The following is a 14,360-nucleotide window of genomic DNA, read 5'->3' on the forward strand; positions in this document are numbered from 1 at the left end:
ACCAGGATTTTCCTGAACATGGGGAAAATAATGATAGAAACATATTAGTAGATGGGAACAATTGACATATTTCACAATTCTATAACTCTTCCTATGAAACGTCTATCCCTTATCTCTATCCCCACCAGTACCAGGTTTATGGAAATACCTTGCAATTAACCCTTTCATCACCCTGAACTTTGCAACCAAGAAAACTAACACAAAGAAAAAAAAAATGATACAATGAACTTTTATTGTAAACTTTTTTTTTTTTTTTGCTAAAAATTTTCTTTTAATTTTTAAGTTTTATGACTTGTACGTCACATGGCAGCAAATATTTTGCGTCACTGTAACATCCTGGGCAATACAGAAGATGGATTTATTTATACGGCAGAGTACAGTGGCATATGGTTAAATAAAACATATGTCCCTGCTACTCGAGGCTCCCAACTAGCACCCCCCTGTAAGTTTCCACTTTGGTCAAAGCAGCAGAGCCTCTGCGCTTGCGCAACAACTTGGAGCAGCAGCGCAGGCGTGAGTTTGACAGGGGTGGTTGAGATATCCGGCCCTGTCAATCAAGCTGTGGGGGGGTCTCTTTTTACGGATCGATTTGCTCATCTCTGCGTGGTATACATTATTTTTTGCGGTAGCCATATATCGAAGCGCAGTCCACTGCTTTTTCTTATATACTGATAATTTGGAGAAAAAAAAACACACAAAAAAGGTAAGCTGTTGCATACCACCCTGTTGGATGCCTCAATTAGGGCAGTGGGGGCCTATGAATACATTTGGCTCATTTTTGATAATTACCCCGTGTAAAAATGCCACCGAGCACCCAACAAATAAGCAAAAACTCGCTGGTTGACTGATTGCGTCAGCAACATATCACCCTGTGTAAACATCTATTGGGGAAGATTCGGGTGCCCCTCCATATACATTAGTGTCGGCCGCACCCACTGTTCTTGGCGGGGTCGGCCAACAAAACAATGATGTTTGTGGTGGCCCTTAGTCCCGTGACTGCTGCTCCCAATCGAATGGTATGTTACTGTTGACTGGACCAAAAAACACCCTGGTCCTGCGGGGAGCAGAAGCGGGTGGGAACGGGGCACTTTAGTACCGCAGAAAGGTGAGTGTTGGTCAAACGTTAGAACCATAGGGGTGTCTGCTCCCCTTTGATAAATCATTGTGTATAATGGAAGGAAGATGCCTCTCGCTGCTTCCGGACTAATAATAATCTCAGGAGGTTCTCTTCTGAATCTTAAAGTGACTGTCAAGAACGACAAAGCGCATCTCCTGCTGAAGCTCGTAGCCGCCTGCAGCAGACTCTGCGTCAGGCGGATTGCTCTCACCGCATCTCACGCCACCAGTTGGTGACCTCTTACACACCACGGTTGTCAAGGGGAGGAGGGTGTTAATATTTAACCCCAGGAGAGCATGGCTGCACCCTGCAGATCATAAAGCTTTTATGGGTTTTTTCATATCTATTGATGGAATCTTGTTGAACTGGCTGCTATGACAGACTTGCCGCTCAGGAAGAGTTGGGGTGACAACCTGTAATAGTGACAGTTGTTTCTCCCAGCATTTCCTCCACTTACCTCAGGGCTTTATTCACACAACGTCTGTCTGCGTAAAACGGATCTGTGAAAAACGGATAGCACATGGATAACTTGCATGAGTTAATTGGAACAGGCGCGTGTATTTGTGGAAAAAAACCTGATGTTTGAATTGCCCAATTGACTTCTAGGGGTCCGTGCGGTCCGTCTTAAAAATGGACAGTGCCTAAAAGAGAGAACCTGTTATGTGTTGTAGCTCCCAGACCCCAAAATAACACTGTATTGTAACTTGCAGGGGCACGTAAGGCTCAGATATGGTTTCATTGCATGTTCTATGTTTTGCAGGTTCCAGGGTTTTGTGAAGGAGGGTTTGGCACACAGCTTCCCCATGTGAACGGATACGTGAACTGTAATGTGCTGGTTGGGTACAAGGCCGTCTATCGGGTCAGCTTTGCCATGTCCATATTCTTCCTGGTCTTTTCCTTGCTGATGATCGCCGTCAAGACGAGCAAAGACCCCCGGGCTGCTGTACATAATGGGTAAAGTGGAATTATTTTGGGGTGAACTAGGGTGGGTATAACAAAAGACCATTGTCTGCTCAGTCCTGAGCTTTTATGGACGTGGAGCTGTGACAATCTCCCATCCTTTTCATGTCATTACTCCGCAGCTCTGTGACATAACCTTAAAGGGGTTGTGCAAAATTAGGACCACTCTTGTCTGTGGGCTCTGGTATTGCAGATTAACCCCATTGAGTACTGCAATACCTAAACCAACCCATGGATAAGAGTGGCGCTATGCTGGAAGGAAGCAGCTATGGTTTCTATTCTCATTTAACCGATGGTTTACATGAATAATATCAGCCTGTGTGGTTATGACTTTTCATGACCACAATGAGAGTGTAACTTTCAATTATTATTTTTTTTTTTTGTCTTTTAGGTTTTGGTTCTTTAAGATATTGGCACTTGTCGGTATTATGGTGGGAGCTTTCTACATTCCAGAAGGACCTTTCACAAGAAGTAAGTGTGACAAACTTTAGTAGAGTGCATTATGATTCCTGTGTTCTTGACTAGTGTTGATCGAAACAACATCTGAAGTGGAATTCGGTCCGAAGTTTAGGAAAACTTTCATTCTAAACTAATCAGAATTTCCTGACGTTTCGTGGTAACTAATCAGTTTTCCTAAAATAGCGGCTGCACAGGTTAGGAAGTGAAATTAAGTAGAGGAGAGAAGCCCCTGAACGCAAGATCACTCATAATGCCGCGCAGCCAGCCAATCCGCAGGTATCCATCCCCCTGTGATGTCACAGCTATGCAGAGCCCTATAAAACCCTGATCCCGCGCAGTCTCTGCCATTTTCCTGTGAGCTGATCATAGATGTGGCTGCAAATTCTTAAGAGTGTAGGACCGTGATAGCCAACCGTTTAAGAGGCCGAGTGCCCAAACTGCAACCCAAAACTCACTTATTTATCACAACATGGCAATTTAACCTGAATACCGATATAGCATATCTTCCATGTACTTTATCATTTAGCTATAATAGCCTGCCTACATTTAATGTGCTGCCTGTGCTGCTCATAGTGCGCTCTGCGCTGATGAATGGCAGAAAAAGTCTAAGGCATATTGGTACACCATAGACTTTTTCCAGGGCGTGGGTGCTCACAGAGATATCTCCGATATCTCCCACTGGTGTAGTACAATATTGGAGAGGGAGAGTGTCCAGAGATCCCCCTTCCATCACGGTGCCGTCCAGAGATCCCCCTTCCATCACGGTGCCGTCCAGAGATCCCCCTTCCATCACGGTGCCGTCCAGAGATCCCCCTTCCATCACGGTGCCGTCCAGAGATCCCCCTTCCATCACGGTGCCGTCCAGAGATCCCCCTTCCATCACGGTGCCGTCCAGAGATCCCCCTTCCATCACGGTGCCGTCCAGAGATCCCCCTTCCATCACGGTGCCGTCCAGAGATCCCCCTTCCATCACGGTGCCGTCCAGAGATCCCCCTTCCATCACGGTGCCGTCCAGAGATCCCCCTTCCATCACGGTGCCGTCCAGAGATCCCCCTTCCATCACGGTGCCGTCCAGAGATCCCCCTTCCATCACGGTGCCGTCCAGAGATCCCCCTTCCATCACGGTGCCGTCCAGAGATCCCCCTTCCATCACGGTGCCGTCCAGAGATCCCCCTTCCATCACGGTGCCGTCCAGAGATCCCCCTTCCATCACGGTGCCGTCCAGAGATCCACCTTCCATCACGGTGCCGTCCAGAGATCCCCCTTCCATCACGGTGCCGTCCAGAGATCCCCCTTCCATCACGGTGCCGCCCAGAGATCCCCCTTCCATCACGGTGCCGCCCAGAGATCCCCCTTCCATCACGGTGCCGCCCAGAGATCCCCCTTCCATCACGGTGCCGCCCAGAGATCCCCCTTCCATCACGGTGCCGCCCAGAGATCCCCCTTCCATCACGGTGCCGCCCAGAGATCCCCCTTCCATCACGGTGCCGCCCAGAGATCCCCCTTCCATCACGGTGCCGCCCAGAGATCCCCCTTCCATCACGGTGCCGCCCAGAGATCCCCCTTCCATCACGGTGCCGCCCAGAGATCCCCCTTCCATCACGGTGCCGCCCAGAGATCCCCCTTCCATCACGGTGCCGCCCAGAGATCCCCCTTCCATCACGGTGCCGCCCAGAGATCCCCCTTCCATCACGGTGCCGCCCAGAGATCCCCCTTCCATCACGGTGCCGCCCAGAGATCCCCCTTCCATCACGGTGCCGCCCAGAGATCCCCCTTCCATCACGGTGCCGCCCAGAGATCCCCCTTCCATCACGGTGCCGCCCAGAGATCCCCCTTCCATCACGGTGCCGCCCAGAGATCCCCCTTCCATCACGGTGCCGCCCAGAGATCCCCCTTCCATCACGGTGCCGCCCAGAGATCCCCCTTCCATCACGGTGCCGCCCAGAGATCCCCCTTCCATCACGGTGCCGCCCAGAGATCCCCCTTCCATCACGGTGCCGCCCAGAGATCCCCCTTCCATCACGGTGCCGCCCAGAGATCCCCCTTCCATCACGGTGCCGCCCAGAGATCCCCCTTCCATCACGGTGCCGCCCAGAGATCCCCCTTCCATCACGGTGCCGCCCAGAGATCCCCCTTCCATCACGGTGCCGCCCAGAGATCCCCCTTCCATCACGGTGCCGCCCAGAGATCCCCCTTCCATCACGGTGCCGCCCAGAGATCCCCCTTCCATCACGGTGCCGCCCAGAGATCCCCCTTCCATCACGGTGCCGCCCAGAGATCCCCCTTCCATCACGGTGCCGCCCAGAGATCCCCCTTCCATCACGGTGCCGCCCAGAGATCCCCCTTCCATCACGGTGCCGCCCAGAGATCCCCCTTCCATCACGGTGCCGCCCAGAGATCCCCCTTCCATCACGGTGCCGCCCAGAGATCCCCCTTCCATCACGGTGCCGCCCAGAGATCCCCCTTCCATCACGGTGCCGCCCAGAGATCCCCCTTCCATCACGGTGCCGCCCAGAGATCCCCCTTCCATCACGGTGCCGCCCAGAGATCCCCCTTCCATCACGGTGCCGCCCAGAGATCCCCCTTCCATCACGGTGCCGCCCAGAGATCCCCCTTCCATCACGGTGCCGCCCAGAGATCCCCCTTCCATCACGGTGCCGCCCAGAGATCCCCCTTCCATCACGGTGCCGCCCAGAGATCCCCCTTCCATCACGGTGCCGCCCAGAGATCCCCCTTCCATCACGGTGCCGCCCAGAGATCCCCCTTCCATCACGGTGCCGCCCAGAGATCCCCCTTCCATCACGGTGCCGCCCAGAGATCCCCCTTCCATCACGGTGCCGCCCAGAGATCCCCCTTCCATCACGGTGCCGCCCAGAGATCCCCCTTCCATCACGGTGCCGCCCAGAGATCTCCCCCCCCCCCCCCCCCCCCTTCCATCACGGTGCCGCCCAGAGATCTCCCCCCCCCCCCCCCCCCCTTCCATCACGGTGCCGCCCAGAGATCTCCCCCCCCCCCCCCCCCCCTTCCATCACGGTGCCGCCCAGAGATCTCCCCCCCCCCCCCCCTTCCATCACGGTGCCGCCCAGAGATCTCCCCCCTTCCATCACGGTGCCGCCCAGAGATCCCCCTTCATCTGTTCTGTGCAGTGCTATTAAGAAAATAGCAAGTTATGTATTTTGTACTTTTGCAGTAATGCAATTATGTTATTTACTTTAGTAAAAGATGTTTTATTTTGAAAAACACTGTGCATTTCAGTTCTTGAGTTGAGCATAACTACATTTCAGCATTATCAGTAATTTGTGTGTGCTTTTGCCTTGAAAATCCAAGCAAATAGACCTCTAGCACAAAAAATATCGCATTGCATATTATCGCAATTTTTTGGGCCCTAATCGCAATCGCACAAGATTCCCATATCGTGCAGCCCTACTTCACGCTAAACTTTTAAAGGGGGTGTCTGAGATTATTTAAAGGAGTCTGCTTATTTTTTCCGAAAGGTCACCACCGTGGACAATTGTTTCTGGTATTGTGGCTCAGCCGTGACTGTGGCCGATCTCCAACAGCAGACACAGCCCGTGGACAAAAGTGGCGCTATACAATCAGTCAGTCCTGTGTGTGTGTGTGTGTGTGTGTGTGTATACACACTGGTCTAAACCTGTAAATGGAGTCATACAGTCGGGTGGTGTAGTAATCTGCTGAGGCATCACTGTTGTCACAGCCACATCAGGTGACATGCTTGCTGTGACTTGGTTGATTCCTATGGGACTGAATTAGGCACACTTTACACATGATGGCGCTGTTGATCTTACGGAACTTGGCGCAGCTGCTGTAGGTGAAACCTGTCGTAGGATCATCACTGCATTCTTTGATATTTTTTTTCAGCATGGTGGTGGATTGGACTTTTGGGGGCTGGCTGCTTCATCATCATCCAGCTGGTTCTGCTCATTGACTTTGCTCATTCAGTGAACGAGTTGTGGGTGGAGCGCATGGAGGAAGGGAATTCAAAATGCTGGTATGCAGGTAAGGAGTCCCGAAGGAGACGTTTGTAAGGACTGGACTGTATGTGATCTGTATGGCAGATCTAATTCTTGCCATTATTTTCTGTGCCTCTAGTTCTGCTGATTGTGACCAGCCTTCTGTACATCTTGTCGCTCGTCAGCGTCGTCCTCTTCTATGTGTTCTACACCATACCCGGCGGATGCAATGAGAACAAGTTCTTCATCAGTTTCAACATGATTCTGTGTGTGATAATATCCGTCATCTCCATTCTGCCCAGAGTACAGGTACAAGCTATGTCACTGAGACATTTTTTTGTGGGGGTATACCCACCACTGTTTTTTGCTTTTGTGTCAAAAAATAGTTTGAGATGAGGAAATCGCCATTGCTGCTTCAACCTAAATGCCCTACTTTCATGATATAATATCACTGGAGCGGGAACTTTTTACGTTTTCCATAAATTTCACCCCAAAGCCAAATATCCCTGACTTTTTGTGAAGTGTGTGTGTGTGTGTGTGTGTATATATAAAGATAGAGGTATGTATGTACAGTGGATATAAAAAGTCAACACACCCCTGTTAAAATGTCAGGTTTCTGTGATGTAAAAAAAATGAGGCAAAGATAAATCATTTCAGAACTTTTTCCACCTTTTTTTAATGTGACCTATAAACTGTACAACTCAATTGAAAAACAAACTGAAATCTTTTAGGTAGAGGGAAGAAAACAAAAAAAACTAAAATGTAACTGGGGATGTAGCTGTGTTCAGAATTAAGCAATCACATTCAAAATCATGTTAAATAGGAGTCAGCATACACCTGCCATCATTTAAAGTGCCTCTGATTAACCCCAAATAAAGTTCAGCTGCTCTAGTTGGTCTTTCCTGAAATTGTCTTAGTCGCATCCCACAGCAAAAGCCATGGTCCACAGAGAGCTTCCAAAGCATCAGAAGGATCTCATTGTTAAAAGGTATCAGTCAGGAGAAGGGTACAAAAGAATTTCCAAGGCATTCGATATACCATGGAACACAGTGAAGACAGTCATCATCAAGTGGAGAAAATATGGCACAACAGTGACATTACCAAGAACTGGACGTCCCTCCAAAATTGATGAAAAGATGAGAATAAAACTGGTCTGGGAGGCTACCAAGAGGCCTACAGCAACATTAAAGGAGCTGCAGGAATATCTGGCAAGTACTGGCTGTGTGGTACATGTGACAACAATCTCCCGTATTCTTCATATGTCTGGGCTATGGGGTAGAGTGGCAAGACGAAAGCCTTTTCTTACGAAGAAAAACATCCAAGCCAAGCTACATTTTGCAAAAACATATCTGAAGTCTCCCAAAAAGCATGTGGGAAAAGGTGTTATGGTCTGATGAAACCAAGGTTGAACTTTTTGGCCATAATTCCAAAAGATATGCTTGGCGCAAAAACAACACTGCACATCACCAAAAGAACACCATACCCACAGTGAAGCATGGTGGTGGCAGCATCATGCCAAGGGGCTGTTTTTCTTCAGCTGGAACTGGGGCCCTAGTTAAGATAGAGGGAATTATGAACAGTTCCAAATACCAGTCAACATTGGCACAAAACCTTCAGGCTTCTGCTAGAAAGCTGAACATGAAGAGGAACGTCCTCTTTCAGCATGACAACGACCCAAAGCATACATCTAAATCAACAAAGGAATGGCTTCACCAGAAGAAGATTAAAGTTTTGGAATGGCCCAGCCAGAGTCCAGACCGGAATCCGATTGAAAATCTGTGGGGTGATCTGAAGAGGGCTGTGCACAGGAGATGCCCTCGCAATCTGACAGATTTGGAGTGTTTTTGCAAAGAAGAGTGGGCAAATCAAAATGTGCCATGCTGATAGACTCATACCCAAAAAGACTGAGTGCTGTAATAAAATCAGAAGGTGCTTCAACAAAGTATTAGTTTAAGGGTGTGTGCACTTATGCAACCCTATTATTATTATTATTATTATTATTATTAATATAAATATATATATATATATATTTATATTCTTATATTTTTTATTTTTTTTTCTTCCCTCCACCTAAAAGATTTCAGTTTGTTTTTCAATTGAGTTGTACAGTTTATAGGTCACATTAAAGGTGGAAAAAGTTCTGAAATGATTTATCTTTGTCTCATATTTTTTTTACATCACAGAAACCTGACCTTTTAACAGGGGTGTGTAGACTTTTTATATCCACTGTATATACAATATCTCACAAAAGTGAGTACACCCCTTTGTAAATATAATAAAATATCTTTTCCTGGGACAACACTGAAGATCTGACACTTTGATACAATATATAGTAGTCAGTGTACAGCTTATATAACAGTGTAAATTTGGTGTGCCCTCAAAATAACACACGGCCATTAATGTCTAAACCAGTGGAAACAAAAGTGAATACACCCCTAAGGGAAAATGGCCAAATTGTGTCCAATTAGCTATTTTTCCTCCCTGGTGTCATGTGACTCGTTAGTGTTACAAGGTCTCAGGTGTGAGTGGGGAGCAGGTGTGATAAATTTGGTGTTATCGCTCTCACATTCTCTCATACTGGTCACTGGAAGTTCAACATGGCCTCTCATGGCAAAGAACTCTGAGGATCTGAAAAAAAGAATTGTTGCTCCACATAAAGATGGTCTAGGCCAGTGATGGCTAACCTCCGGCACTCCAGCTGTGGTGAAACTACGACTCCCACCATGCTCCATACATTTCTCCGTGCTCCAGCTCCGTGATGTCATCATGGAGGATGGAAGAGGAGTCCAGTGGCAACCTGTGAAGCTCTGGTGAACTCCATTCCCAAGAGAGTTAAGGCAGTGCTGGAAAATAATGGTGGCCACACAAAATATTGACACTTTGGGGACAATTTGGCCCTTTTTACTTAGGGGTGCACTCAATTTTGTTGCCAGTGGTTTAGACATTAATGGCTGTGTGAGTTATTTTGAGAATACACCAAATATACACTGTTATATAAGCTGTACACTGACTACTATATATTGTATCAAAGGGTCATATCTTCATATTTACAAAATGTGAGGGGTGTACTCACTTATGTCAGATACTGTGTGTAATATATAATTTTCTCATTCCATACAAACCAAGAAGAGGCACCCATCATTAGACTTAGTGGCCAGTGTGAAACTACTACTTTTGCTTTTCTATTGTTAAAAAAAAAGAAAAAAAAAAGAGAAGAAATTACTAGAACTGTGCTTTTTTTCTTTGTGTTGCAGGAATATCAGCCACGATCTGGCCTCCTTCAGTCCTCCATGATTACATTGTATACCTTGTACTTGACCTGGTCTGCTATGTCAAATGAGCCAGGTGAGTGAAAACATGTGAGATACTTCTCTGGACCCTTTGCTGAATCCAACCATTTTTAATAGCTGTCCTCCTATAGTTGGTGATGAAAGTTTATTTCGCGTTCTGGCGGTTCAGTGATAGAGGGACGTGGATTTTCCCCTGTGATAGGATCTGTTTCAGTTTTTGGTAATGATGGCTGGGAGAGCAGATCTTCTAAACATTAGTGTTTTTTATTGGTAATCTAAAGGGGTTGTTAATCCCCCGAGGGCTTTTCGGGCAGGCCTCCCAGCATGGCTGAATCTGCAGTGGGAATCATACTTACCTGATCTGTGCCATTGGGTTCTGGCTTCTTCGCTCCCCCACCACTGGTCCCACAGGTCCAGCCATGCTGTTTGGTCTGCCGGTGGTGAACAACCCCTTTTAAATCCACATTTTGCCCCTACGACAACACTGGAGAATACGAACAATAAGTATTATCATGGGAGCACATTTTTATTTTATTTTTTTCTGAGGTCCTTTTTTAAGCACTGACAAGACGTTGGGTATTAAAGATAGCTCAGAGTGACAACCTCTCCTTGTAGCCAGGAAATTTGTCAGTTCCTTCCTTATCACTTATACTTAGACTGGAGGAGTTGGATTCATGCTTGAAAATGTAATTGAATTGTAATGTTGTTCACCTCCCAGATCGTACTTGTAACCCAAGCTTGATAAGCATCCTGAACCACTTCACTTCTCCAACAATTAGTCCTGCCAATGTGTCCGCATTGCCGCATATTCCCACACCTGAGCCGCCCAAGTCTCTGCAGTGGTGGGACACGCAGAGCGTCATCGGTCTTGTCATGTTTGTGCTGTGTCTCCTGTATTCCAGGTGAGCTGTGCTGTCACTCTCATTGCTGGCGAAGGTTTATCCTTAGCATCATGAGAAAATTAAGTTTTCTGGGGAAGTTTTTTATTTTATTTTTGAAAATGCCAAAAGATTCCCCTCTGCCTCGGTCCCCGCTGTCTCCCACCTCCTGTCTTGCTCGATACAGCCAGGAACACTAGGAGAGCAGCGGAGGATCGGTGGAGGTGATTGTTTATTGTTAAAATATATATATATATATATATATATATATATATATATATATATATATATATATATATATATACACATATACACATACACATACACATATACACACACACACACACACATCTCCCTGGTAAACCCCTTTTAAGTAATTTGGATTGTAGTTACCGCCTTGTCAGCAGTATTATAGTAGTCCTATTCTAATACATAGGAGGCAGTATTATATTATATTCCTTTACATAGGGGGCGGTGTTATTGTACGTTAATATATTTTTGCACATAGCGTGCAGTAATATAGCAGTTATATTCTTGTGTGCATAGGGGGCAGTATTATAGTAGGTTAATAATATATTTTTGTACATAGGGGCAGTATTATAACAGTTCCATTCTTGTGCATGGGGGCAGTCTTATAGCAGATCTAATTAATTTTATTTTTTTCTATAAGGAACAGAAATAAAGTATTTTTAGTGGTAGGATAGTCAGTCTTTGTCAGGCCAATGAGTGAATGGGCTTAAGCCAGGAATATGCACACATCAACAGTCACTTCCCGGTCCCTACTCTATTCCGTGAGCGTACTTCTGTGCACTCTTATGAGACATGTACTCTCACTGACCGCATTGTATATGTCTGCCAATCTTTGTTCCCTTCAGTATTCGCAACTCCAGCAGCAGCCAAGTGAGGAAACTGACCCTTTCTGGCCATGACACCGCAATGCTGGATGACACAGCTGGCGGAGATGCTGAGGAAGGCGAGGTTCGGCGTGTTGTGGATAATGAGCAGGACGCAGTCCAGTACAGTTATTCCTTCTTCCATTTCATGCTGTGCCTTGCTTCCTTGTATGTTATGATGACCCTAACCAACTGGTACAGGTGAGAACTTTATATTTTGTTAGACATCAGCTAAACTTTACATTTTATGTGGCATGCAGCTTAATTTATTGGATGTTTGCTGTGTCGTCCCAATAATGTACATTGCACCACAAGCCTTTGTAGATTGTGTAATGTCCAGGCTGTTAACCCACAAGCTCCATAAGTTTCTTCAGGGTATGGCCGTGTGCGGTATAAAGGCTTTGGATTGTCCGTAGTGGAATTCCATATGGAAAATCTGCAGCATTTAGGCCCCTTTCACACGGCGAGAATTCCGCGCGGGTGCAATGCGTGAGGTTAACGCATTGCACCCACACTGAATCCGGACCCATTCACTTCAATGGGGCTGTTCAGATGAGCGATGATTTTCAAGCATTACTTGTGCGTTGCGTGAAAATCGCAGCATGCTCTATATTCTGTGTTTTTCACGCAATGCAGGCCCCATAGAAGTGAATTGGGATGCGTGAAAATCGCATAGCATCCGTAAGCAAGTGCGGATGCAATGCGATCTTCACGCATGGTTGCTAGGAGATGATGTTAGTAAATTGAGAAGTCAATTTACTGTATTTTCTCTTATAACATGGTTATAAAGGAAAATAATAGCATTCTTAATACAGAATCCTTACTAAAATGTTGCTTGAGGGGTTAAAAAAAATAATAATTAACTCACCTCATCCACTTGATCGCCTTTTCTTCTTTCAGGACCTGCAAAAGGACCTTTGACGTAATTGCGCTCACCACGTGGTGAGCGTGGTGACATCAGCGCAGGTCCTGCTGAATGAACATAGAAGATCCTTCTATCTTCATTCAGCAGGACCTGAGCACGATTACGTCATCAAAGGTCCTTCTGCAGTTTCCTGAAAGAAGACTATGCCGGCGGCGCGAACAAGTAGATGAAGTGAGCTAAAAAAAAAATGTATATATATTTTTTTTTAACCCCTCAATCCACATTTTAGTAAGCATTCTGTATTAAGAATGCTATTGTTGGAGTGGAGCGTAGCGGTATGACGTAGCGGAGTAGCTGCGTGGGCGTACCGCACGTCCGTATGGGTACCGCCCCCTCACCCACCTGCCTCGTCCCGGCGTCTCGGCACCCTCACCGCCTCGCTCTCTCCAGCGCGGTCTATTGGCGTTGGACTGATGCTGTGAATTACCGCCACGATATCGGGCTGTGTGCAGTGTGAGAGGCCAAACGACCGAGTAACGACCTAGGCACGACCTAGGCGCACACCTGCATGCTGCTGGGTAGAAGTCATGTTGCTGGGTAAAAGACCTGCTACGTCCTGGAAAAGGTCTGCTACGGATTGAGGCGAGAACATCGTGCCGTGTTGACGCGGCCTCACGACTGTCGGAATCCGCTACCTGTTATCTGCTGGACCCTTTCACCCACTATACACCCAACTGGCCCCCGGAAAGGTGCCTGACCTTCGGTTGCATCCAGGTGGCCCCCGGGAAGGTGCCTGACGTCCGCTTGATGTCCGCTCATGTCCAGGTGAACATGGGAAACCGTGGAGAGCCGGGACCGCAGAGTATAAGACCACCGACTGCGGATTGTTGTATACCGGAAATGTACACTGGCGGTGATACACCCTCCCCTGGCCGGCTGACTGAAAATTGGGGAGATTGCTCCTGTCTTAATATACCCACTGTCACCCCTCCTTATTAATTAAGTCTTATATACTAACCTTGTGTGAAAGGAGGGTTGCCGACCGATTGATCCGGTGTGGGCAGGTTATTACATCCGCGGTGGCCACGGCCCCGGTGTGCCACATTGAAATGGCTATGTAGGACTGTTCTATACCAGCCCCAGTGAAGCGGATAGCCGGAAAATGAGGGTTGGAACCCCCGGTACAGGGGTACGAGCTAGCTGGGTCCTATGTGACTCTCCTATTTCCCAACCGCCTTGCCCTCTAACGGCTAAAGTCCACACACATCCCTCACTGTGATGCAAAATTAACCACACGGTTGCAGGGGTTTGGAGCTTCACGGGATTATTGCTTGTTATTACCCCCCATATCAAGTCAACAGGGGCTCCTTTAAGCAGAAGGGCCAAGATTGGCTGGACTGTCCCTGCGACAATCCGTGTTGCGGACTATATCGAACTATATTGGAACTTTTAAGGGAGATCATTACCCGTTGATCCCAATTGGGGGTCCAAATTGTCAAAAGGTCAAATTGGGGACTCAAATTGTTATAAATAGAGGTGTACGCAGAGAGCGGCGAAGAGGACCGTGACCCACTTGAGTACCGACCCCACCTGTACCATTGCCGCGAACAAGTGTCTAACCCATGTCAGCACCCCCCTCTGCACATTATTGCTGGGCAGGGCTCTGACACCTATTGACTTTATGTTATATGCATACTTGCCTTTACTTTGGATATTTGTATGTGTTTCAGTCCGCTAGGTTCTGGCCGGTTGGAAGGGAGAGGGGACCCTTGGTATAGGTCGATGTAGGTATACCCCTCCTAGACCGGTTTGGAAAAATCAATGCTGGGTATATATATATAACTCCACTCTGTAATTGAGTATAATATTAGTTAGACAACCAGTGGTCGACCTGGTGCTGGGAAATTTGTGACGGGGGCGACATTGT

The 14,360-nt window shown here is 47.4% G+C and overlaps 1 protein-coding gene across 1 annotated transcript in view; it reads left to right on the forward strand.

The window, feature by feature from the left end:
• The window catches only part of SERINC3 (serine incorporator 3), a 42,982-nt gene that overhangs the window by 9,832 nt on the left and 18,790 nt on the right, over positions 1-14,360 (forward strand). Inside the window, exons 3-9 of the mRNA XM_040436467.1 lie at positions 1,878-2,071; positions 2,469-2,548; positions 6,416-6,553; positions 6,647-6,816; positions 9,762-9,852; positions 10,516-10,699; positions 11,551-11,769. Of these exons, the coding sequence (XP_040292401.1) occupies positions 1,878-2,071; positions 2,469-2,548; positions 6,416-6,553; positions 6,647-6,816; positions 9,762-9,852; positions 10,516-10,699; positions 11,551-11,769 (1,076 nt within the window). The remainder of the gene's footprint in view (positions 1-1,877; positions 2,072-2,468; positions 2,549-6,415; positions 6,554-6,646; positions 6,817-9,761; positions 9,853-10,515; positions 10,700-11,550; positions 11,770-14,360) is intronic.

Source organism: Bufo bufo, chromosome 6 (assembly GCF_905171765.1).
Source record: "Bufo bufo chromosome 6, aBufBuf1.1, whole genome shotgun sequence".
In the NCBI taxonomy this organism is placed as follows: Eukaryota; Metazoa; Chordata; class Amphibia; order Anura; family Bufonidae; genus Bufo; species Bufo bufo.